Below are 21,288 nucleotides of genomic sequence, written 5' to 3'. Positions count from 1 at the left end.
ACCAATGTTCCATACTTGATAAAATAGTATGGGAGTCAAATTTTTCGAGTTGCTGCTAAAAATAAAAATCGACTTACATCAAGAATTCGGGAGGTGTCTTCTGAACTAAGTTGCAGTCTCACAACCTCGGAAAATCTGGGCTTCTGAGCATTTATGAACCCTAAATTCGTCAGTCTTAATGTATTTAAAGAATACCCAAACAATGTCTTCCCACGACCCCAAATCGTCTTTTTTCCCATCCCATTTGGAACAAGACTCTCAATGCTCGAACTACCCTCCCCGTCACCCTTCTCTACCCCTCCACCCTGTCGACTCTCCTCCATCATCGCTCTGAGAAACGACACACCCGTGGTCCGGTCGCAAAAAGCGGCATGTAGCTTCATCACAACCACTGCCTTCGTTCCGGACAATGTGTACACGCTCGAGAAAAGTACTTCAATCCCATTGCATGGGAATGAATAAGGATCAACCCATCTGTTGTCATTCAACTCGTGTTCTAATATTAGATGAAAATGGGAAAGGCCAGAGTTTTGATTGGTCTGTAGGGTTTGGACTATCTGTGAAGTTGACGAAGAGTCGTGAAAATTAATCTTAACATGGGGACTACTTGGTATGTGGAATGAGTACTCTTTTCTGGTGGGATTGAAGCGGAGTTTGGAGCGGAGAAGAGGGTGAGAAATTTGAAGTTCGTAGATTGTTTTTTGCAGGGATGCGACTTCTGAAGGTGATCTGTCGGCGATTTGAAGTGCTAACACGGTATTACCTGTGCCCGACGATACCGCGCGGCACCAAGCGTACTCTGTGTCGCTGAGATTTCGGGATTTCGGATAGTTGGGGCTGGTCATTTTAGTTAGCTACTAACCTGCGGCTAGGCTGTGGGTGTTTTGAGCTAGGAAACGAGGAAGATGATTGGATCTATGCTCATTGTTAACCGTGCATGCAAATTGTTTTGGAGTTGAAGTTTTATCTAGCAACTTAAATAAATAGCTAAATGTCTTGTGTGCATGACTGGGCCGGACAATAATAATAAATCGTGTGGTGTACAAATTTGATTTTGCATTTTAGTTTTGACATGATATTGACTTCCGTGTTCTAACATTCACGGATTATATATGCCAACGATTCAAGGAAAAAGCAAACACATTTATATATATATACACATACAAGTGGCGGAGCCAGAAATATGGCTCGGGCTAGAATTTTAAACTCTACAATCTTTTAATATTTTAAATTGATCTACCCGGGCTAATATCATATTATTCCAAAAATTATACAAAATTTATTTATAATTTTTTTAAAAAAAAATTGTGCCACCCGGGCTCACAAGAGTGTGCCTCCACCCCTGTATTTTCTGATATATATTAAGTTAATTAATTTATTTTTTAATAGATGAATGACATGAAAAATGGGTGTTTTACATTTATTTTCTTTATGTTGCTGCGCATAATTAATAATACTCGTATGACCTTTTACTTTCTCAAATCTAAATTTGAGAAAATAACTTATTTTGTTCCATTTGCCGTTCTTATGTTATATTTCTGATCTATCATGTTTTCAAAGTTTGATTATGGTACATTAAATTTGATTTTTTTGCATCAATTCCTATTTTGTCGGATTAATGACGTGACAATTGAAAATACTGAAATAAAATAAAAAATTGCTGAATTATCCGATATCACATCAACAAAAAGTCCAAAATAGCCAAAATTAAAATTTAGTACACCAATTAATCCAAACTTTAAAAATTTAATGTACCAAAACCAAAATAAGACTAATAAGTGAATCAAAAAGTTAACCTTAACCCCATTTTATTTTAATTGCATGTTGTGCAACAGCGCTGTGGTGCATGTGCGTGCGGTCACGACTGAATAACATGGATTAAGGTGCAGAGTACTCAAAGTTACGATAAATTAGGTCGCCGGCCCCATGCATGTTCAACTATTCTAAGAAAACCATTGCAGGTAAATTGAACTTAAACGGGGCAATATGAATTGTGTTAGTCCGAAATGATTCAAATTACACAAAAATTTTGTGAAACGATATCACTAGTTAATTTCATTAGACAAATATTTTATTTGCGGTCAAAAATATTTTGCCTCACAAGTCACACATTTGGATGGATATGTATCTATTAATCGTTTAAATGTTTGTCCAAATTCATTTCCAAAATCTGAACATGGCGCTATCACGCAAGGAAAAAAACGTGCTTACATTGAATAAGATGAGGATCACAAATTGGCTTATTATATTCGTGAATATGAAACCAAAGATATTGATATTTTGACAGCATTCTGAGTAACTCCTCGACCTGGAGAACATAAAAAAAACTTGATGTCTCCCTTGTTACGCTCACCTGTGAATTATTTGGAAACTTGAAAGAAGCTTTTTAAGCCCTTAAAGAGCCAGTTTGGATTTACTAGTTTTTCTTCTTAAAATATTTTTTTTAATAAAAAAAGTGATTTAATAGTTTTAGAGTGAGCTCATGTGAGACCGTCTCACGGATCAATCCTACCCATATTCACAATAAAAAGTAATACTCTTGGCATAAAAAGTAATACTTTTTCATGGGTGACCCAAATAAGAGATCCGTCTCAAAAGTACGACCTGTGAGACCGTCTCACACAAGTTTTTGCTATAGTTTTATACGTGTTTGGATAAAAGAACTGATTGAGTTAAAATAAATGCTTTTTAAAAGCCCAAATTTATAAATTTTAAGTATTTTTCTAAATAACTCATATTAAGAAAAAAACATTTTCATCTATTTATCCAGACACAAAACTATTAAAAAATTTACTTAAAAAAACATTTTTTAAAAAAAAAACACTATCTTAGGCAAAATATTTTTAAATCCAAACGCACTTTTAAAATTTTAAAACAGGATAATTTGTTTTTATCAATACATCCAAAACACGAAAACGACTTCGTTTTGTTTATAAATTAAATTTCAACTCACCAATTAGCATGCCTAATTTTCATTTCGGTCAAAAATTTGTCCAGTATAGAATTATATATTATATACATATTTTAATTGACGATTGACCCCACTAGATCAACACCGAGTATTTTCACGACTTTTTAGTTTCATCCATCTTTAAATTGATCCAAGTTAAGTATGCTCGACATTCACAGTTTTTAAATTTATGAACTTTCAAAAAAATATACATCTTGTTAGTACGAGTAATATTCATTTAAACGCTCATAACTATAAATTTTGATATCTCGGTATTATTATAACGTGATATCGGTCTTTTATGTTCTCCTTCGCCTAGGAATAACACTATATCTATACTATCTCATTGTACGGACGAGCACTCGTCGCGTTGTCCTTTCCACCAATCATTCATTCAATTCAATTTCATAGTTTAATTCATTGTGCCGACAACCATCTCAATTTGTAAAGCAATGGCAATTTTTCCATAAATGTTGTATCAGAGTCCACCTCTTTCTGCCGGGTCGGGTGTTCTACCATTCCGATCCTTCTCCACATTAATTAAGATGCCGAATGTCCTCAACAATCTACTGTACTGTACGTAGTATGCATTTATTACCTGCGTGTATATCATTAACCTATCTCCACGGTTTCTATATTATATCATGCATCCTTAGAGTAACTGTTTTCGAAGATATCAAAATATTTAATTTCACAATTACCCTACTAACATCATCAAGTCACTCCATATTTTATATAAAAGAAAATCTAAAGAAAACTTCCCATTTAAATCGAACAACTCTTCTAAATATAAAATAATTTCGTGTTAATTGTTTGGTATTATTGATCAAATAAAAAATAACAATAAAACATGCAACACATGTACATTTTTTATTATTATTAAGTTTGAAACACTTAGAGTAACCAACTTATGGTGTTATGGTCTGTTTTGATATTATATATATTAATAAAGTATTAAAAATTCAAGGGAAGACGTCTATACTTCTATACTATACTATTAAACTTGAGACCCTTAGAGTATCTACTTTAAGGAAACCAAAATATTTAATTTCATAATTACCCTTTCTTATCCTACTAAAACCCTTATCAATTCACTCCATATTTTACATAAAAAAAAATAAACAAACTTCCCTTTTAAATCGAACAATTCTTCTAAATTGAAAATAATTTTGTATTAATTGTTTAGTATTATTTGATCAAATTAAAAATAATAATAACACATGCAACATATGTGCATCTTTTACTAGTTATATTATTAAGTTTGAGACACTTAGAGTAACTAATTTTTGGTATTATGGTCTGTTTTGATACTTATATATATTAATAAAATGTTAAAAATTTAATGCAAGTCATATGTAGCTTAGCAAATAGAGTTTTTTGTTTTTAAACATCAAGTTGTATGTTAAATTCTTAATTGATCGTTTTTTCCTTTCTTTTTCTTTTTCTTTTTCAATTCATGTATCAAAATTACATTATACTCCCTCACTATTTCTTATAATTATATTTTGATCCTTATTTAAATATAAATCCAATAAATTATAAAATCGTTGGTACACTAATGTAAATAAAAAATAAATCCCAATTTATAATTTTGAATCAAATTAACAAATCATTATGATGCAACTATAACTTTAATTTTATCTTATTAAAATTAAAAATTTAAATTATTTGCTATATTTTTAGTTGAAGAGTAATATATTTCATGAAATTTTGAGTTTTAAAAAAAGGAAAAAAGAAGAAGAAGAATTTAAGTTTTTGTCTGAAATTTGGGCAAATAAATTATATTGGTTTGGGCCAACACGGCCCAATTTGTGTCCAAACAAATCCGGGTAGAATAAACAAGCCCATGGAATTCTCGCATAAATTAATCCATTGAATGTCCAAATTCATCTTCGGGTCAAATATAAACAGCTGGCGCTCCGAAACGGCTCCTCAAAATTTCAAAATTCATTCCCCAATCCATCCCGCTCCTCTTCTTTCCCTCACGGACTCAGAGTGAGATCTGAGGATTCATTCTAACACAAATTTCACAGGCACACGTTCAAGGATGTCGAATCGTCATGAGAAAGAAAAGAGCGTAAATGTTCAGGTGCTGCTTCGGTGCAGGTAATGTGTTATTGATTTGACGCAAGAGTTTTTATTTATTTATTGGTGTTTTGGCATTACTGTTAGATTCGTGTTGGTGTTTTTGGTGTATGTAATAGGCCTTTCAGCGAGGACGAGTTGCGGAATAATGCGCCGCAGGTGGTGACTTGCAATGAGTTCTTAAGAGAGGTCTCCGTTTCGCAGAATATCGCAGGCAAACACTTGGATCGGGTTTTTACTTTTGACAAGGTGACTGTGTTTATTTTCCTGTTATGGAGTTTCTTCTCAGTGATTCTGTAAACAATTATCTTAATATGGGTTGTGCAAATTCATAAACTCGCTGTATTTTTGCAGTAAAGGTGATTTACACTTCTTGTGTCTATATGGAAAACTGCGGTGTGTGTGGGTATAGAAACTGTTGTCAAGTAAATACACTATTTAGAGTTTTGAATGTTAATGCACAAAATTATAACATGCTCAAATAAGCGCTTTATAAGATGCACTTAACTAATCTTTGTTGTTCAGGTCTTTGGCCCTAATGCCCAACAAAGTGATCTTTATCAACAAGCAGTTGTTCCCATAGTTAATGAGGTTTTGGAAGGGTTTAATTGTACCATCTTTGCCTACGGACAGACTGGCACGGGAAAAACTTATACGATGGAGGGTGAATGTAAGAGGTCAAAGGTACTTAGTTTGTTATAATTCTACTGATCCATATTGTGTTTTATTGCATCACTAGGACTAGCCTTGGATTTAATTTACATTATTGCTTAATATTGCAGAGTGGTCCTAATGGAGAATTGCCTCCAGAAGCAGGAGTTATACCGCGAGCTGTAAAGCAAATATTTGACACTTTAGAGAGTCAGAACGCAGAATACAGTGTGAAAGTTACTTTCTTGGAGCTGTATAATGAAGAAATAACCGACTTGTTAGCGCCGGAAGACATGTCTAGAGTTACCATGGAGGACAAGCAGAAAAAGCTATTGCCACTCATGGAAGATGGGAAAGGTGGTGTTCTTGTTAGAGGACTGGAAGAGGAAATTGTAGCTAGTGCATCGGAGATTTTCACTCTACTTGAACGGGGATCTGCTAAACGCAGAACTGCTGAAACCTTACTGAATAAGCAATCAAGGTTCTTGTTATTTCTCTGCTTCTAGTTGTGTGATAGTGTTCCGAGACTCTCAAAATGATATTATTACAATTCTTTTTTAATTTCAGTCGATCGCATTCTCTGTTTTCTATAACAATACATATAAAGGAAGCTACACCAGAAGGTGAAGAATTGATTAAATGTGGCAAGTTGAATCTGGTTGATTTAGCTGGTTCGGAGAACATCTCTCGTTCTGGTGCCAGGGAGGTAAGTTTGGCTTCTGCATAAAGTAGGTATCCTTATTTTGTAAGTTTTCTTTGTCATTGAACTTTTGAATTATCCTAAATCCTAATATCTTTAGAATATGTGCAGGGTAGGGCAAGAGAAGCAGGGGAAATAAATAAAAGTTTGCTTACATTAGGAAGAGTAATAAATGCACTCGTCGAGCATCTTGGACATATTCCATACAGGTTAAACTTCGAGTTATTAAATTTATTCTTTCCTTCAAATATCTTTGGTTGAGAAGTATTTATCTCTTGACCCTCTCTACTAACTCCTTTGACAGGGACAGCAAGCTCACACGATTACTTCGTGATTCCTTGGGAGGAAGAACCAAGACCTGCATCATTGCCACAGTGTCACCTGCAGTTCATTGTCTTGAGGAGACCCTTAGCACTTTAGATTATGCTCATAGGGCTAAGAATATAAAGAATAAACCAGAGGTTTTATTGAAGCTTTTACATATTTATCCGCTGTTAAATGTTTCCTTAAATTTGATTGTTCATGCAGCTTTCATGGAAATATTATGTTCTTGCATCTGTTTTTTGAGTGAAGATATTTCCTTGAAATCCATCTTTCACTCTTTTATTTTCTTGTCAGATATCACCATCATTTATGATAATTAATTAACGGAACGGTGCCTATCGATCTGAATGAGTTTTGAATTTCGAGTTCTACCTTACTTTCTTGTTTTGATTCATGATATAGTTAGTGGCAAACTGTCAAAGAATCTATTTAGCTATCTCATGAATGTAAAGATTAATTCAAACGGTGGTCTTTCATCTGTGCATTGGTTTCTAAAACATAAACAGTTTTGAAATTTTTAATTTTTGAGATATTTTCTTTGAACCTGTAGGTGAATCAGAAGATGATGAAATCAACTCTGATTAAAGATCTATATGGTGAAATTGAGCGGCTTAAGGGAGGTAAAGGTTTTGTTGTTATGATGTGATGTATATCTCGACTTATCAATAGGCCTTCAAAAGTCGAGTTTCTTGCAATTTTACCCTCTGTGCCTCATTTTCTTTCTGTGTAGAGGTTTATGCTGCAAGAGAGAAAAATGGAGTCTACATTCCTAAGGAGCGATATTATCAGGAGGAGAGTGAGAGAAAGGTACTGTACTGTCGCATATTAAACGCTGTGATCTAATGCTGATTTCTAAACTCTGGCTCTCTTATGTGTTGTTATGGCATGCTTTTAGATGCGTTGTTTTTCATTATCTAAAACCTATTATCCTAATGAATTACTCCATTTAGGCTATGGCTGATCAGATCGAACAATTGGGATCAACAATCGAAAATCAACAGAAGGTCAGCTTGAGAGAGGCTCTATACAAAAAAATGTAAACTGTAGGCATTCCTATGAAAGCGTGCTGAATCTGTTTGGTCATTTTACACAGCAAATTGAGGAATTACATTGCAAATATAATGCTCAGGTCCAACAATGCTCTTATTTGAGCAACAAACTTGAGGTGACACAGGTAAGTTATCTTCCATGTATGGTGTAATCATAATGATTTAATTTGCTGCTTCTTACTCGGAGTTGTTTTCAGAAAGATTTGAACCATACTAGCATATTGTTGGAAAGCACTGAGGATGAGTTACGTCGATGCCATTATTCTCTCAAGGAGAGAGACTTCATCATATTAGAACAAAAAAAATCTGGTATTTTACCACTTCTATAGTACTAGATTTTTATACCTTTCTGGAGATATGTAAATTTTGTTGGAGTGGAAACAGAAAATGCGCTGGCTCATCAAGCATGTGTTTTGCGCGCTGACTTGGAAAAATCACACAAGGATAACTCCTCGCTTTTCCTCAAAATTGGTTGGTAGTTTTTCTGTCATTTAATATTTTCAACACAATTAACCTTGAAGGGCGCAACTCATTACTTTTAATTTTACTTTCACAGCCAGAGAGGACGAATTGAATTCATATAACAGGTCTATTGTGAATAGTTTTCAAGCTGAACTTGCCAAACAACTTGAGACTCTTGGCAACTTGCTGGCTGCATCTTTTTCTCAACAAAATCAACACCTTCAACTTGTTGACAATCTCTGTATTTCCTTTCTTGAAATACATGACAAGGTGGTAAAACCATCTTTGACTCAATTTTTAACTTTTTACTTATCTTTACATTATTGTCATTTTTATATGGTCAACTTCTGGGATCTTTGAAATATCTTTATTTCAAGTTTAGAGCGTGTTGTGCCTGAAATTATTTTTGATGAGTAGCATTTTAATTTTCCAGTTTTATCAAAGGCTTGAGAATATTTATTCTACAAATTGTTTTTGTCATAGGCTGCCAAAGAGTTAAAAAATAAAGTTAATGTCTCGAAGGCTTTGTATTCATCACATTTTGAGGCTATACAAGAAGTTGTCCGGCTACACAAAGGTGGTTCAAATGCTGCTTTGGAGGAACTTTCGGTTTTGGCACCTTCTAATTATAAGGCTTGTCAAGAAGTAAGAACTTTTGTTTGTACTGGCTTAATAACTGTAATGTTACCTTGTATAGTTGTAACTCACCCTCTTTATCCTTAATATAGTTTTTAGCTACAGAGGCTGTAGAAGTGAATTCAATTTTCAATGATCTTCAAGAAACTCTGTCTAACCATCAGGGGGAAATGACTAATTTGGCGAGTGAGCTACGGCAGGTTTGCATGTTTATTGGATCTTTCGAGTCAATTTTTAATTTCTTCTTGGTTCAACCTTATCATTATATGTTATTACTTGTAATATTTGCAGAGATTTAATGCCAGTGTAGGGCAATTGATGGAGACATCAGGATCCCTTAATGCATTCATTGATAAGCTTTCAGAAGAATCAAAAGCACTTCAACGCCATGTAACTCAAGTTGATGAAATTCAAACCAAGTGTATTGCTGAATTTCACAAGTCCTACGAGGTTTACAAATCAAAATCTATGTCGATTTCAAACTATTATTTATTTTAGCTTTACATGGCAATTTTGTTGTGTTTGCAGGATCAATCAAGATCAGTTGCGGAGAAGCTTATCGCTGATGTGACTACTCTTGTCTCTGATTGCATGCGTCGTCAGAAAGAGATGGTTTGCTCTTAGATGCTACATTATTTGTTTTTTTCTCTTTGATTTTTTATGTGAACACCTTAATGGGTTTCTGATAGGTGGATGCGAGGCTTGGTGATATAAAAGAAACTGTAATTGGAAACAAGATGTTCTTAGAAGGACATGTTTCAACAATGGATGGCATTACCACAGATTTAAAAAGGAAATGGCAGGATTCTTTTACACAAGCAGAGACTAACTTTAAGGACAATGCTGACTTTTCTGCAGCTAAGCATTGTCGTATGGAGTTACTTCTGCAGAAATGGTCAGAAAAACTTTTAATGCGGTTATTTTTAGTGTCAATGTGCACTGCTCCACTTCGAGCATTATTTGCATATTTACTCTTGATTTTTAGTCTCTTGAATTTGTTTCCTCTTGATTTTCAGCTTCAACAATGCTGACGATGCTTTGAAACGGTGGCAAAAAACACAAGAATCATTAAGTGATATGGGAAGCCAACATGCCTTAGCAATTGCTGAAAACGTTAGGTTTGTTCAGTTCACTGACGAATGCTTTTTTTTTCCTAGGAGTGATCAAAGCTAAAATACTTGTTTTACATTTTAAGAACTCATGTTTCAGGAACATATGCGAGGGTAATGAACGACATAATGGTGAAATAGAAGCTGCAAGAATTACTGTTGAGGAAGATATCAAAACAAATAGCGAAGATATAATACAGTATTTTGATGGTTAGTTGTACTTGCTTCAGCAAGTTTCTGTTTTGATTACTCCCATTCGTGTTGAAGGTTCACATGGCCAGGGCGATCCAGACATGTTGAAATATTGTGCAAATCGGGATGCTTTTGTCTTATTTTTAGCTGTATTTCACTTAATTCCAGGTTTATCAGAGCAGGAGAGAACGTCTGTTTCTGAAATTCTGACTAATTCTAAAGCTCATTCAGAAACACTTGATAACCTTCAGAGAGATCATTCCCAGCAGTCAGCATCTATTGAACATCATGCCGTTGATACTTTCAGGCAAAAATATATGGTATGTTCAATTCTGACTCGGATGTTAGAAACTGTTGGTGAAAAATGTTATATGTTCCCAACATATACATTGATGTCACATAACATATAGTGTGTTTACGATCACATCAATACATCAGTTCAGAATATTATCGGTCGACATAAAAATGTACCAGCTAGAACTCTTTTATCTAGCAATTGATTAACGTAGTTACTTTAATACTTGAGTATTTTCAATTATTAGTTTTATCCCTGTGGAAAGTAATTCAATTTATTTTCTGATGCTAGGATTATGAGCCGACAGGGACGACTCCAATTCGGTGTGAGTCTAACATTCCCAGCCAGGGCACCATCGAGGCCCTTCGAGCAATGCCAATGGAAGTTCTTCAAGAAGAATTTCGGGAAAACGATTCATCAGAATCATTCCAAGTGAAGGAAATAAAGCCATCTCTGATTCCTCGAGCCCCTCTTTCACAGATTAATTAGTAAATGCAATCAATGTTGTAGCCTGATGTTTTCTCTCTCTTTGTATTTGTATTTTTCATACATGCATCCCACCCGACGTATGAAATTGATATATATTGGAATTCGAGGTTGGTTTATAGGTGTGTAAACCCCAACAGGTGCATTTGTAACGATAGGTGTGCAAAATTGCTGTTTATATTTTGAGAGATAGATGCCCATCTTTGAAAAGCAGAGATAATTAGATGACAAAAAAAGTAAAAAAAAAAATATCAATGAAGTAAATAAAAGATTTGTAAATAAGAGAACTTTCTCAAGGCAAACTTACAACAATGAAAGGCAACAATAGTATGTACCAGCAATGAAAATCAACTGCAAAAAATGTACTGCAGCTGACAAAGTTTGTATGGCAATTGATATAGGGAAGTATTATATCCTCTTTAGCATTTTGCAGGCAACAGAGGCAAACATTAATATTCCCATAATTCAAGAAATTATCTAAAGATGTTGCTAATGGCGTAAGATGACAACTTAATTTCGCTAACCGTTGCAACATTGTCATGCATCTAAAACCAGAAAATGACAAACAAGTACAAAATCATCGGTGAAAGGAAACAAACACGGATGACATCGGTTCTCAAAGCTTCAGAGGGTAACCCGTTGAAATAATTCATGTTTAAACTACAAATTGTTCAAACACTACATAATAAAGATCGAAACTTGCAATTTAACAAAAATATCTCAAAATAGCAGCAAGCAAGTGTGGTGACAGATGACATATTAAAGCCTCCTTCCTCTTCTACCACCCTTTCTTCGGGTGCTGTCGGTGGGAATTGGAGTCACATCCTCTGAAATAAATAAAAAAAAAGAAGCAAAAACAAACAATTCAACTGATAGAGATGAAGAAGGAAAAGAACAACTGAACATGGACAATGAAAAGCACACGTACTAATCTACATCTAACATGGAATAGGTATGAGCTATGAAGAAATCAAACTATAAAATGCAAAAAAGAACCGTTCTTTAATTAATAATGAATATCAGGAAATAATATTACCTATCCGACCAATCTTCATGCCAGAGCGAGCAAGGGCTCTAAGAGCAGATTGAGCACCAGGACCAGGAGTCTTAGTCTTGTTGCCTCCAGTGGCACGAAGCTTAATATGAAGAGCATTGATTCCCAGTTCCTGGGGATCGCAAGCATTAGTAACTGACAATGACAGGTATAAACTAGAATAACACAACGATGATAGAAGATTCTAAAACCTTGCATCGCTGAGAAACATCTTGTGCTGCAAGCATGGCTGCATAAGGAGAGGACTCATCCCTATCAGCCTTCACCTTCATACCACCTGTAATATTGTACATTTGGACAAATAACAAATGTAAGTGCACCAGAAACTAAGTTCATCAATGTATTTATAAAAGTGGCTACGCATTAAATCATTTTCCAGTATAAAATAGCAAATATCATACTCTTCAACTTAAATAATGAAGTTTTAGTAAAATGCTACTAATAAGTAATAACAATTGTTTCGTTACACAGACCTCGAGTGTAAAACAGACACCGAGTGTAAATCACTGATATTGAATGAATTGTATTACAAAAATACATTGTATCACATTTACTCTAGTAAACAGAAACGTGATCACCAAAGGTATATTTAGAAGTATTATATTGAATGGAAACCAATTATCAGAAATAAGGTTATAAAATTTAATAGTGATTGAATCCAATAATGTAGAAACAATTGGAGGAAAAAATACAATAAAAGGCGAAAAAACCAAAAGTTGACTGTTACCTGTGATACGAACCAAGGTTTCCCTTCCAGATAAATCAGTCACGTGCTGCAAGCAAAAAACATCAATCAAGTAAAACCATCCAAAACAACAAAAAATACGTACAATAGCAGTTTACCAATATACTCACAATGAAGGTATCATTGAATGAGGCAAAGATGTGTGCAACGCCAAACACTATTTCTCCATCCCTGGTGGCAGGTCCAAGAGTTACATTCTCCTCTTTGGGCTCTCTGGTCCTCCTTTTCGACTGTCAAACCCAAAACGAAGATTGTAAATTAAATGCAGTAATTGCAAAATAAATAAGCAGATTCGAGATATTAGCAGAAGATCAGTATCACTAAATGAAAAACAAAGTTTTCTCATACCAAGAGAAAAAATCAAACCTCTAAACACAATACACCTAAAAGACGAGAACATATTTTTATAATAGCCATTTTGACAGCAATTACTACCAGTAAATGCAACTGTCAACTAAAGTTTATCAGGTGAATAAATAATTGAAGAAGATTAAGTTCCATAAATCAATCCACGGGATAAATACAATACCGAAGAAGAAATTTTCTGAATACTTTCACAGAAAAACATACATCAGAAAGTATTGCCCAAATAAATATTTCGATAGACTACAATCCAAGCCATCGAAAGAGAATTTTTGCAACTTAATTAATTTATTATTAATCCAAGAACACATGGCAGAAATTTCTACGTTGTGTACAATTAAATAATCTTTTAAAAATTTAAGTATCGTAAATCCAAAAAATCAAATAAGACCGGTTCGACGACGATATACGCACTCGGAATCAAAGATGCCAAAAAAAAAAAAACAGCACCGAAAATCTTTATAGACTAATAAAATATTGTATTAAAAATGAACATGTGTTCTTGTGTGTGTTGTTTGGATGAAAGGGGAGCCTACCATTGCTGCAGTACTGATGGGAGAGGATAATGTAGCTACGCTGCTTCCGATTTTCTCTTTGAAAAACCCTAATGGCCACAGATCATAGCGACTTAGTGATTCGATCTTTATATTTAGGGTTCGGAAACCAGAGATAAATGCGGTGTACCGTAAATACCCCCGTCTTTCTTTGTATAATTTACAATTGTATCATTTAGTATTTGCAATTACAATTTAGGATCAAATGATTTGGGTAGAGCAACTATTTTATGTGTCGGTGAAATGAGTCCAATAGTACATTGTTTTTGTTTCCAAGGTAATTATTTTAGACTTGTTGTAATAATATTCACATGGTTATTTCAAACATAACACACAGCGAAACATCCAATAAACTTCTTAATCTAAAACACTTGAGAAAGCATTCAATTACTGAAGGTAAAATGTTGACCAATTGTAAAATCCATCGAGGCTATAATATTTGGCATATCAAAATTTTCTTATTTTGAATGATATTCAACACACTATAACATGTATTGTTCACGTATAAACGTTAAAAAACGTCACTCAACAGACTCGGAGATAATAAAAAATTGTTAAGCCCCGGCGAACATTCAACAAAGCTCCACGAAAACTGAATTATTACTTAGAAAAAGGTATATATCTTACTTGACATCTTAATTTAATAATAATAAAAACGAGGGTTATTTCTTGAACCGGCTTCTGAACTCTGAAAACGAGGAGGTGGCTAAACCAATGATGCAACTTTGGGGGCAATAATCTCAAGAAGCCCTTTGGCATTATCAACATGAACCCAATGGCCTGCATTAGGAAGAACATGATACGAGACTTTCCCTTTTGTTTCGTCGACTCTTTTAGAAGAAATGTTATTTAGTTGCTTTATTACGTCTGCGTTCCATCTGTCGCTCTTCTCTGCACGCACAATGGCTATTTCCATGCCTTTGGGTGTGTTCTCCAATAGGGGCCAGTAATCCATTTCTCTACATCGTACATGGAAAATACACGTTTTGTGTTAACATTAAATCCGTTGATGATATTCACCAAGACTCGATTGTGATTCTATACCCGTAAGAATGAAACATCTGGGCAGCTCCTTCGAGATTGAAAGCCCAAGTAACTTCTTTTCCTGATGTTTTAAGGTTGCTACCAATCCACTGTGATAACGAATTCGAAAACCCAAGCTGAAGCATGTGATCTACCAGCCACCTTAAACCAGGAACACAACCAATTTCATGACAATAACATGGGGGAAAATATATAGAACGTTAAAAACATTCAAGAAATTATTTGACAGAAGTGAGATATTAGTAACGCCAACTCAACCCACCTTCCTCGCATACAGAAAGAAAAATAAAACAAATCGCCTTCTCAATCATGAAAAATTTAAAGTTTGCCTGCAACCCCCATAGAATTGCCAGTTAAAAGCATAAAATAAAGAGTATGTGCAAAAACCCAACAACTTTTTCCACTGTATTTCGACTGGACACCCAAAAAAAGATGGTGCTTCTGGATAGAAAATATGAAAGGAAAGAGACATTACTTCCTAGAGGGTAAAGTTGAAGGCAGACTCTGCAAAGTTTGCAATACTTTCTCCACCTCACCATCACTGTTGTCTCGGCTTACTTGACCAGGGACAGAGTCTAGTACCCACAGCTGTTCTGCAACAGTTTCACACATCAGTTAGCCCACACAAAATCCAAAGCTATCCAGAATATCAAGATTTCATAGAGATCATAAGCATGAAAAAAGTGTTTTTTTTTCGTAGAAGGAATTACCTGTCTGGGCAAGCCATCAATGTCCCCATAATCCCCATTTGCACAACTTTGAGCAAACTGCAAAGCAACCTTTCCACCCATTGAATGACCCACAACAACATCGGGCCAATCCCAGCCCTGAGATCTCACCAAATTGGCCAGATCTTTTGCCGCATTTTCCAAATTGTGTGGGGGCAAAAACCCATCTAGTTCAGCTGACTTCCCATGGTTCCTCAAATCCACAAGCACCATCCTCCATTCTGTTCATATCACTCTAAATGATCAATCATATCTGAGAATGTGAGCTATGTCCCCTGTCCTTTGGTTACGCACATACTCCAAAATAAAACATTGACAAGTATAATAAACACAACCAATACATTCAAAAGTGAGATCTTCATCAATTCACGATACATCGTTGAGATCTGTTTGAATGGAAAATGTAGTCAGAGTGAAGACATGCCAAAAACCCTCAGATTATCTTTTAAGTGCATTTATTATTCACACTGGCTCGCACAAATAATGATTGTATTGACCTTGCTAACGACACGTCAAAAGTCATTGATTAATTGTCTCCTCCCGATTCTATTGTCTTTCGGAAATGAGAAAGACCTGAGAAAGCATTCAGCTATGTTCAATTGTGCGAACTTGCAGTCATACAGATTGGTTCCGATTGTTTCAGTGAGCAACTCACATATCTTGTCAGAATAGCACAAGTGCATCCCAATCATTTTGGTACTAAGCTGTCCTAAAATTTATATCACAATAAATGATAAGAAACACTGATTCAAATGCTTGAGCAGCATAGTAAGGCAAAGGCATCATACCCCTAACCTTTGGCTATAAAATTCTACATTACATATATGTGCAGGAACTAATTTAGTTCTTACAGCAATGCTTAAGAACATTTCTTTTTCGAGTCATCAGTCTGTGTTTGTAGGTTTGAGGTGATAAAAACAAGAGAAAACGATTTCTAGACTCGCATGAAGATTCGGCCAAAATAGTACGTAAAAGATAAGTATGGAACGTAAAATATGGACATACGTGCGGGGGATAGGGATGCAGCAAGGGAGCGTGAGAAAGAACGCCAGTTTCGAGCGGATCCGAGGAGGCCGTGAAGTATCATCGCCGTGTATTGGTGTGGTTTTTCCGGGGAGGCTTTGATCTCTTCAAAGGCTAGGGTTTGAATTCTTCGAGTACAGTGGTGGAGGGCCGGTGCCGGAGCGGCCATCACCCGGTGAACGAGGCGACTCAAAACGGTTCTTCTCGACATTTTTCACTCACTAATTACGCTGGATTTGGGAATAAACGGTGAATTGGTGGTGATTTGAGGGAGGATACATTGATGAGGGATATAAATGGCACACAAAGAGATTTTAGGGATAAAGATGGGAAAATAGAAAATATAAATTATTTTTTTAAAAAATAATCAAATTAATAAATTGTAGAAAAAGAATATGACAGCTGTGGGATTTGAACCCACGCCCTTTCGGACCAGAGCCTAAATCTGGCGCCTTAGACCACTCGGCCAAACTGTCTTGTTTTTCTACTTTTTTGTTGATAAATACTTATAACATATTTATATAAATTTTCGGCAAAATAACCGCATATGATAATATCATATTTTTTAAAATAAGAAAATGATATATGAAAGAAGAAAATTTAGCTGAAAAGAAAATTTAAGTCTCAAACGAGATGAATTGACAAAAGAGCATCAATGAAGTAGCTAAGATAACATCCATACTAGATATTCTTGGAACTGGAGACTTGTACCACCTTAATTCCTATATTATTTCAAACACAACATAAAAAATAATATGATTATGAGCCCAAAATAGATTTGCATAAAATTTGAAAACAACTGTGAAATTAAGCCTTTAAAAAACAGCACAATTAATATGATGGCGATCAAGTTAAAAGCCCAATCTCCAAATCTTCTTCTATCCTCGTATGGATCCTTGCTCCATTCCAAGACATCTTTCTTGTACTTCTTCACTGTTAAACTCACCGAAGAATCTTTTTCCTTTTCTGCCAATCTGATATGGCTTATAATGTGAGGAAAAACTTTTACATTAGACTCCTCGCCAATCAAGAGATCAGAATGGCCGTATCCTTCTACTACCACTCTTTCATGTCTGTGGGAAGGCTGGTGCAACTTCATGTATTTATTAGCGAGAAATGAGGTTTCGGGTGTCACAAGGAGGGAACGTCCACCGGATATGTAAAGAGTCGACACTGCCATTCTCTCAGGGTGTATCAGATATGAGTTTTTGCCATTTTCATCCACTATAAAACCGGCGGTGCAGATCTTTCTGAGGTGTGGAAATGCAGCCATTGGAAGTTGTCTTAGATTCACTTTGTTCATCCAATAATGCATTGTATGGCTTATGTTTTGGTGCCAATAAGTGTTTCCGAATATGCCGGAAAAGACCTCACATTCGTCACAGATGCATCTTTCATACCGTGGTAGCAAACGTGCTATTGATTTCAGGAACCTATGCCTAAGGCTAGAGGTTGATGCTTGAAGCAGTGGTAATTTGCTATCCCTGCCCATTATTGCCATGGAGATCTGCAAAGATGTAAAAAAAAGCTGTTATTTTTAGAATTAGTGAGTGATTTGGAAGCAAGGAAAAATTATCTTAGATCAGTCAAGAAATAAATATCTTCATCACAGGTACAAGTGTTAGTACCAAACTAGCTGAGAAACGTGGATTTGCTTACTGGAACAAGGGGAAGCCACATTTTGATTAAAGATGATGTGGTGAGCTTGAAGAACATTGAAGAGTTGGTGCATGACAAAGAAGCTATCTTCTTGGCTGAGACATAGCCTCCCATTAGTGCAATATGAATGGCCAGTCCTCCCACACAATGTGCAACTACATGTACTTTTATAGGTTCTCCGTAAAACTTGGAAATCATAGTTAATCCTGCAGGAAAAAAAGGTGAAGAGCGTCAATAAGTAAACCACTCTTGAGCTACTTAGAGAAAAATAAAGAGGGAAATGTGCTATTTTTATGTAAGTTCACCTGCTGGTATGTCTACTTTCCCTATGTCTTTGATTGAAAAGTTGTTTGGAGGATTCAATGAGTGTAATCTTGCATGCAATAACCACACATCATGCCCTTCTTGAAGTAAAGTTCTGACAAGATCTTTTGGTTCAGTTGATAAACAAAAGCTTTCGGTCGAATAACCGTTTATAAGCAATACAGGGTAGGGTTTTTTTGCAGATTCTGATGGAATATGGTGGCTGCACTCCCAGTGTTGACAACGAATTTCAAAACCATCTTCTGAAATTTGGTAAGTTGATTTTTTTTAGCTTTATATATAAGAATTCGAAATACTGTTGCAACTGCGAGTACCTGTAATTATTTCATGATTTGTACTTCTAGGATATGATCCACGAACTAGTTTAGTGGGGGAGAAATCTGCATGACTTTCTCGAGGTTTTTGTAAGATATACGTCCTAAATAGAGATCGCATAAAAATACGCATAAATTTGCTTCTGCTTCCACCTTCAAGGCTGTACAAGCTTTTCAGAATTTCTGTAAAAGAAATATGAAGCTCCCCCTTTATACTTGTTTGTTCCTCTGGGAGGCTCTTCGTGATTTTTCTCAAAGAAACATGCAGCGTCGTGGATTCTCTCCATGCATTAAGTGCTAGGAGATAAGGGTTCAATATTTTGTTCCCTCCAAGAACATATCTTTAATAAAATGATTATTCATGTCACTTTGATATTTGAATTCAAGAAACTGATGATTGAAAATCTATGATACAAATATCTTACCTTGATCCAGACGAACCAGCTAGGAGGAGATGATAGTGCATATAGTGCGTATACGGTGTCTTGTTATCTGTTTTACACAAGTCTACTTCCATTTTGATTACATGAAGCTCCTCCATCTCTAAACCTTTACATACAACATATCCACCAACTTTTCCTCGTAAAATAGGATGTGATTTACCCATACGAATACATGTTTTCTGAAGATTTGGCGACGTTTTGAACTTGAGTTTGAGATGTGCACTACATAGCATTCCACCAACTTGGCCTCTCATTGTTTCTTTGATCATAACTTTTGAATCTTCTCTCTTCTTCATCTCATCATTAATGATCAAATCTTGTTTTCTATCAAAACATTCTTTCACAAAATTGCTGCTGTATTTGACATTATCCTGCAAAAGGTGTCGACTAACATGCTCAGCAACTGCAGCAACAGTGAGACAAGGGTTGATTCCAACAGAACACGGTATTACAGAGGCATCACATATATAAAGACCAGGGTGCACTCCAGTGAGAGATGTTGTGTCAAAAACTTGACCATTAGGATTACAAACTCCAGAGGAGATATCTTGTGCTGCAGCGCAACCTCCTAGGTGATGTACTGAAGTGCTTCTATAGCGCGACATGAGAAGAGTTCCTCCTAATTTGTCAGCCAGTTTCTTGAAAGTTTCAATCTTTTGTGGTAATAAAGGATCGTGAGGTGGTTTAAAGAGGATTTTTTTTGTAACCTTTTCAAAGATAAGAGTCCCGTTGCTGTCATCATATCCCATCGCATTCAGGACCATTGCTTGCCTGCACTTTAAACCTATAAAATGCTTGATCATGTCGACTATTTTGTGCAAGAACCAGTAGCTAGATTGCCATCCATAAGTCGTCATTCCTTCAAACAGCAAGCACGGATATGCAGTTGGAATTATTGCACTCTGCATGAAGTGGAAAAAATGATTCGACATAAGTCACATAACGTCTTTATACATAGTTTTCCCACAAGACCCAAATTAGTATTGCATGAACCTGAATCGAGAAACCCAAAGAAGAAGTGAATGAGGAAGAAATCGAGGGCCCTGGTCTTTCTTGAAAAGGGATCTTTGAAAGTTGCTTCCTATTCAATGCATAACTGTTTAAGGTAGCTGAGCTTCGAGCAAGATAAGCAACATTATTTCCATTGAAGCTCAGTCCTGAGCCAAGCTTATTCGAAACTGGTAGGCCCCTCATTTTAGATTGAAAAAGTATCTTAGCTGTTCCGAATACTCCAGCTGCAGATGATAGTAGCATAAAAATTTACGTGACAGCTGAATTAGTGTAGCTTTTACAAGTCGTGTTCTGCAAGTATACCTGAGAGTACCACAAAATCTGCTGCTAAACAGTCAAATTCGTTGAGATATACCAGCCATCTACGCCTTGGTCTTCCATGGATTCTTTCATCTACACAGTCTTTTTCGTCGTTTCTTACCACATACTGAACCTCACATTCTGTTTTAATACGACATCCTGCCTGTAATAAGAAATCTATTTAACCGAACAAGCAAACTTAAAAACTTCGAAATTGTTGGAGCAATATACGTACTTCGACAGCTGAGGCAAGATAAGTTGTGTCGGTGGAATTTTTAGCATTGTACGGACAGCCAGCAAGACAGTTCCCACAAGCTAAACAGCTTCCAGCTCCATGAGACCTTTTTGAATGGAACAACTTTTCTTCGATATCAAAATTCATGCCAACTGTCAGCTGATCGTCTGTGCTCGTCTCAAACTCTGCTTCAATCACATCTTCCATGATCTTAGCATTTTGAAACTTTACTGGGATACTTTGTACTCTCAGCATTTTTTTAGCAGAAGCCTCACTCATATCCCAGTCTTTTTCCCAAGCCTGAGGCCATTTAGGGTCTCGACGTGCACGAACTGGTGTCGGTAACATTACTCCTGCATTTATTAGTGAGCCACCACCCAAGCCGCATGCCATTGCTGCTAAAGAATCATCTTGGAGATATATCTGCGGTTTTCATTTACAAGAAATACAAAAGGTTAGCAAAGCCAATCATCATGATTAAACAACAAAGTAATTAACCAATGGTACTGATAAAAAGCCTATCCTGTGTGAAGTCTCGCTTGTCAAGTACCT

The 21,288-nt window shown here is 35.7% G+C and overlaps 4 protein-coding genes and 1 non-coding gene across 5 annotated transcripts; 1 reads left to right on the top strand and 4 right to left on the bottom strand.

The window, feature by feature from the left end:
* Positions 1-35: 35 nt before the first annotated feature.
* Positions 36-845, bottom strand: LOC140804473 (uncharacterized). The gene has a single exon (XM_073160511.1). It carries the CDS (start codon positions 843-845, stop codon positions 36-38), a length of 810 nt encoding a protein of 269 aa, XP_073016612.1.
* Positions 846-4,855: 4,010 nt separating this feature from the next.
* On the top strand, positions 4,856-11,062 carry LOC140806062 (kinesin-like protein KIN-5C). The gene is made up of 23 exons (XM_073162505.1): positions 4,856-5,056; positions 5,155-5,284; positions 5,561-5,719; positions 5,818-6,167; positions 6,254-6,392; positions 6,498-6,595; positions 6,691-6,847; positions 7,261-7,330; positions 7,441-7,517; positions 7,661-7,714; positions 7,804-7,884; positions 7,957-8,068; positions 8,144-8,230; positions 8,316-8,491; positions 8,705-8,866; positions 8,950-9,057; positions 9,149-9,307; positions 9,386-9,469; positions 9,547-9,752; positions 9,874-9,975; positions 10,067-10,176; positions 10,327-10,478; positions 10,745-11,062. The coding sequence occupies exons 1-23, from the start codon at positions 4,998-5,000 to the stop codon at positions 10,940-10,942; spliced, it is 3,030 nt and encodes a 1,009-aa protein (XP_073018606.1). The 5' UTR covers positions 4,856-4,997; the 3' UTR covers positions 10,943-11,062.
* Positions 11,063-11,509: 447 nt separating this feature from the next.
* LOC140806065 (small ribosomal subunit protein uS11x) lies at positions 11,510-13,806 on the bottom strand. Its single transcript, XM_073162515.1, has 6 exons — positions 13,638-13,806; positions 12,849-12,968; positions 12,721-12,766; positions 12,185-12,270; positions 11,976-12,105; positions 11,510-11,766 (listed from the first exon to the last, which is right to left on the bottom strand). Exons 1-6 carry the CDS (start codon positions 13,638-13,640, stop codon positions 11,699-11,701), a joined length of 453 nt encoding a protein of 150 aa, XP_073018616.1. The 5' UTR covers positions 13,641-13,806; the 3' UTR covers positions 11,510-11,698.
* Positions 13,807-14,110: 304 nt separating this feature from the next.
* On the bottom strand, positions 14,111-16,727 carry LOC140805318 (uncharacterized). The gene is made up of 5 exons (XM_073161584.1): positions 16,433-16,727; positions 15,410-15,648; positions 15,175-15,287; positions 14,700-14,840; positions 14,111-14,614 (listed from the first exon to the last, which is right to left on the bottom strand). Exons 1-5 carry the CDS (start codon positions 16,659-16,661, stop codon positions 14,362-14,364), a joined length of 975 nt encoding a protein of 324 aa, XP_073017685.1. The 5' UTR covers positions 16,662-16,727; the 3' UTR covers positions 14,111-14,361.
* Positions 16,728-16,846: 119 nt separating this feature from the next.
* TRNAL-UAG (transfer RNA leucine (anticodon UAG)) lies at positions 16,847-16,926 on the bottom strand. Its single transcript has one exon. It is a non-coding gene; the product is annotated as a tRNA-Leu (tRNA).
* Positions 16,927-21,288: the final 4,362 nt, after the last annotated feature.

Source organism: Primulina eburnea, chromosome 11, assembly GCF_022965805.1.
Source record: "Primulina eburnea isolate SZY01 chromosome 11, ASM2296580v1, whole genome shotgun sequence".
Lineage (NCBI taxonomy): Eukaryota > Viridiplantae > Streptophyta > Magnoliopsida > Lamiales > Gesneriaceae > Primulina > Primulina eburnea.
The sequence above is the reverse complement of the archived record's forward strand: the minus strand, read 5'-3'. Positions and strand labels throughout refer to the sequence as shown.

What these genes read in the sequence shown, in the direction of transcription:
- LOC140805318 (XM_073161584.1), bottom strand. Translation starts at nt 16,661, where the DNA reads ATGTCGAGAAGAACCGTTTTGAGTCGCCTCGTTCACCGGGTGATGGCC. An exon ending in TGCATCCCTATCCCCCGCAC is followed by an intron (nt 15,649 to 16,432) that starts GTATGTCCATAT and finishes TGATATGAACAG; the next exon opens with AATGGAGGATGGTGCTTGTG. An exon ending in CAGATGTTTCATTCTTACGG is followed by an intron (nt 14,615 to 14,699) that starts GTATAGAATCAC and finishes TGTACGATGTAG; the next exon opens with AGAAATGGATTACTGGCCCC.
- LOC140804473 (XM_073160511.1), bottom strand. Translation starts at nt 845, where the DNA reads ATGACCAGCCCCAACTATCCGAAATCCCGAAATCTCAGCGACACAGAG.
- LOC140806065 (XM_073162515.1), bottom strand. An exon ending in CATTCAATGATACCTTCATT is followed by an intron (nt 12,767 to 12,848) that starts GTGAGTATATTG and finishes TTTTGCTTGCAG; the next exon opens with CACGTGACTGATTTATCTGG. An exon ending in ATGTTTCTCAGCGATGCAAG is followed by an intron (nt 12,106 to 12,184) that starts GTTTTAGAATCT and finishes TGCGATCCCCAG; the next exon opens with GAACTGGGAATCAATGCTCT.
- LOC140806062 (XM_073162505.1), top strand. Translation starts at nt 4,998, where the DNA reads ATGTCGAATCGTCATGAGAAAGAAAAGAGCGTAAATGTTCAGGTGCTG. An exon ending in TTACTGAATAAGCAATCAAG is followed by an intron (nt 6,168 to 6,253) that starts GTTCTTGTTATT and finishes TTTTAATTTCAG; the next exon opens with TCGATCGCATTCTCTGTTTT. An exon ending in AATTTCACAAGTCCTACGAG is followed by an intron (nt 9,308 to 9,385) that starts GTTTACAAATCA and finishes TTGTGTTTGCAG; the next exon opens with GATCAATCAAGATCAGTTGC.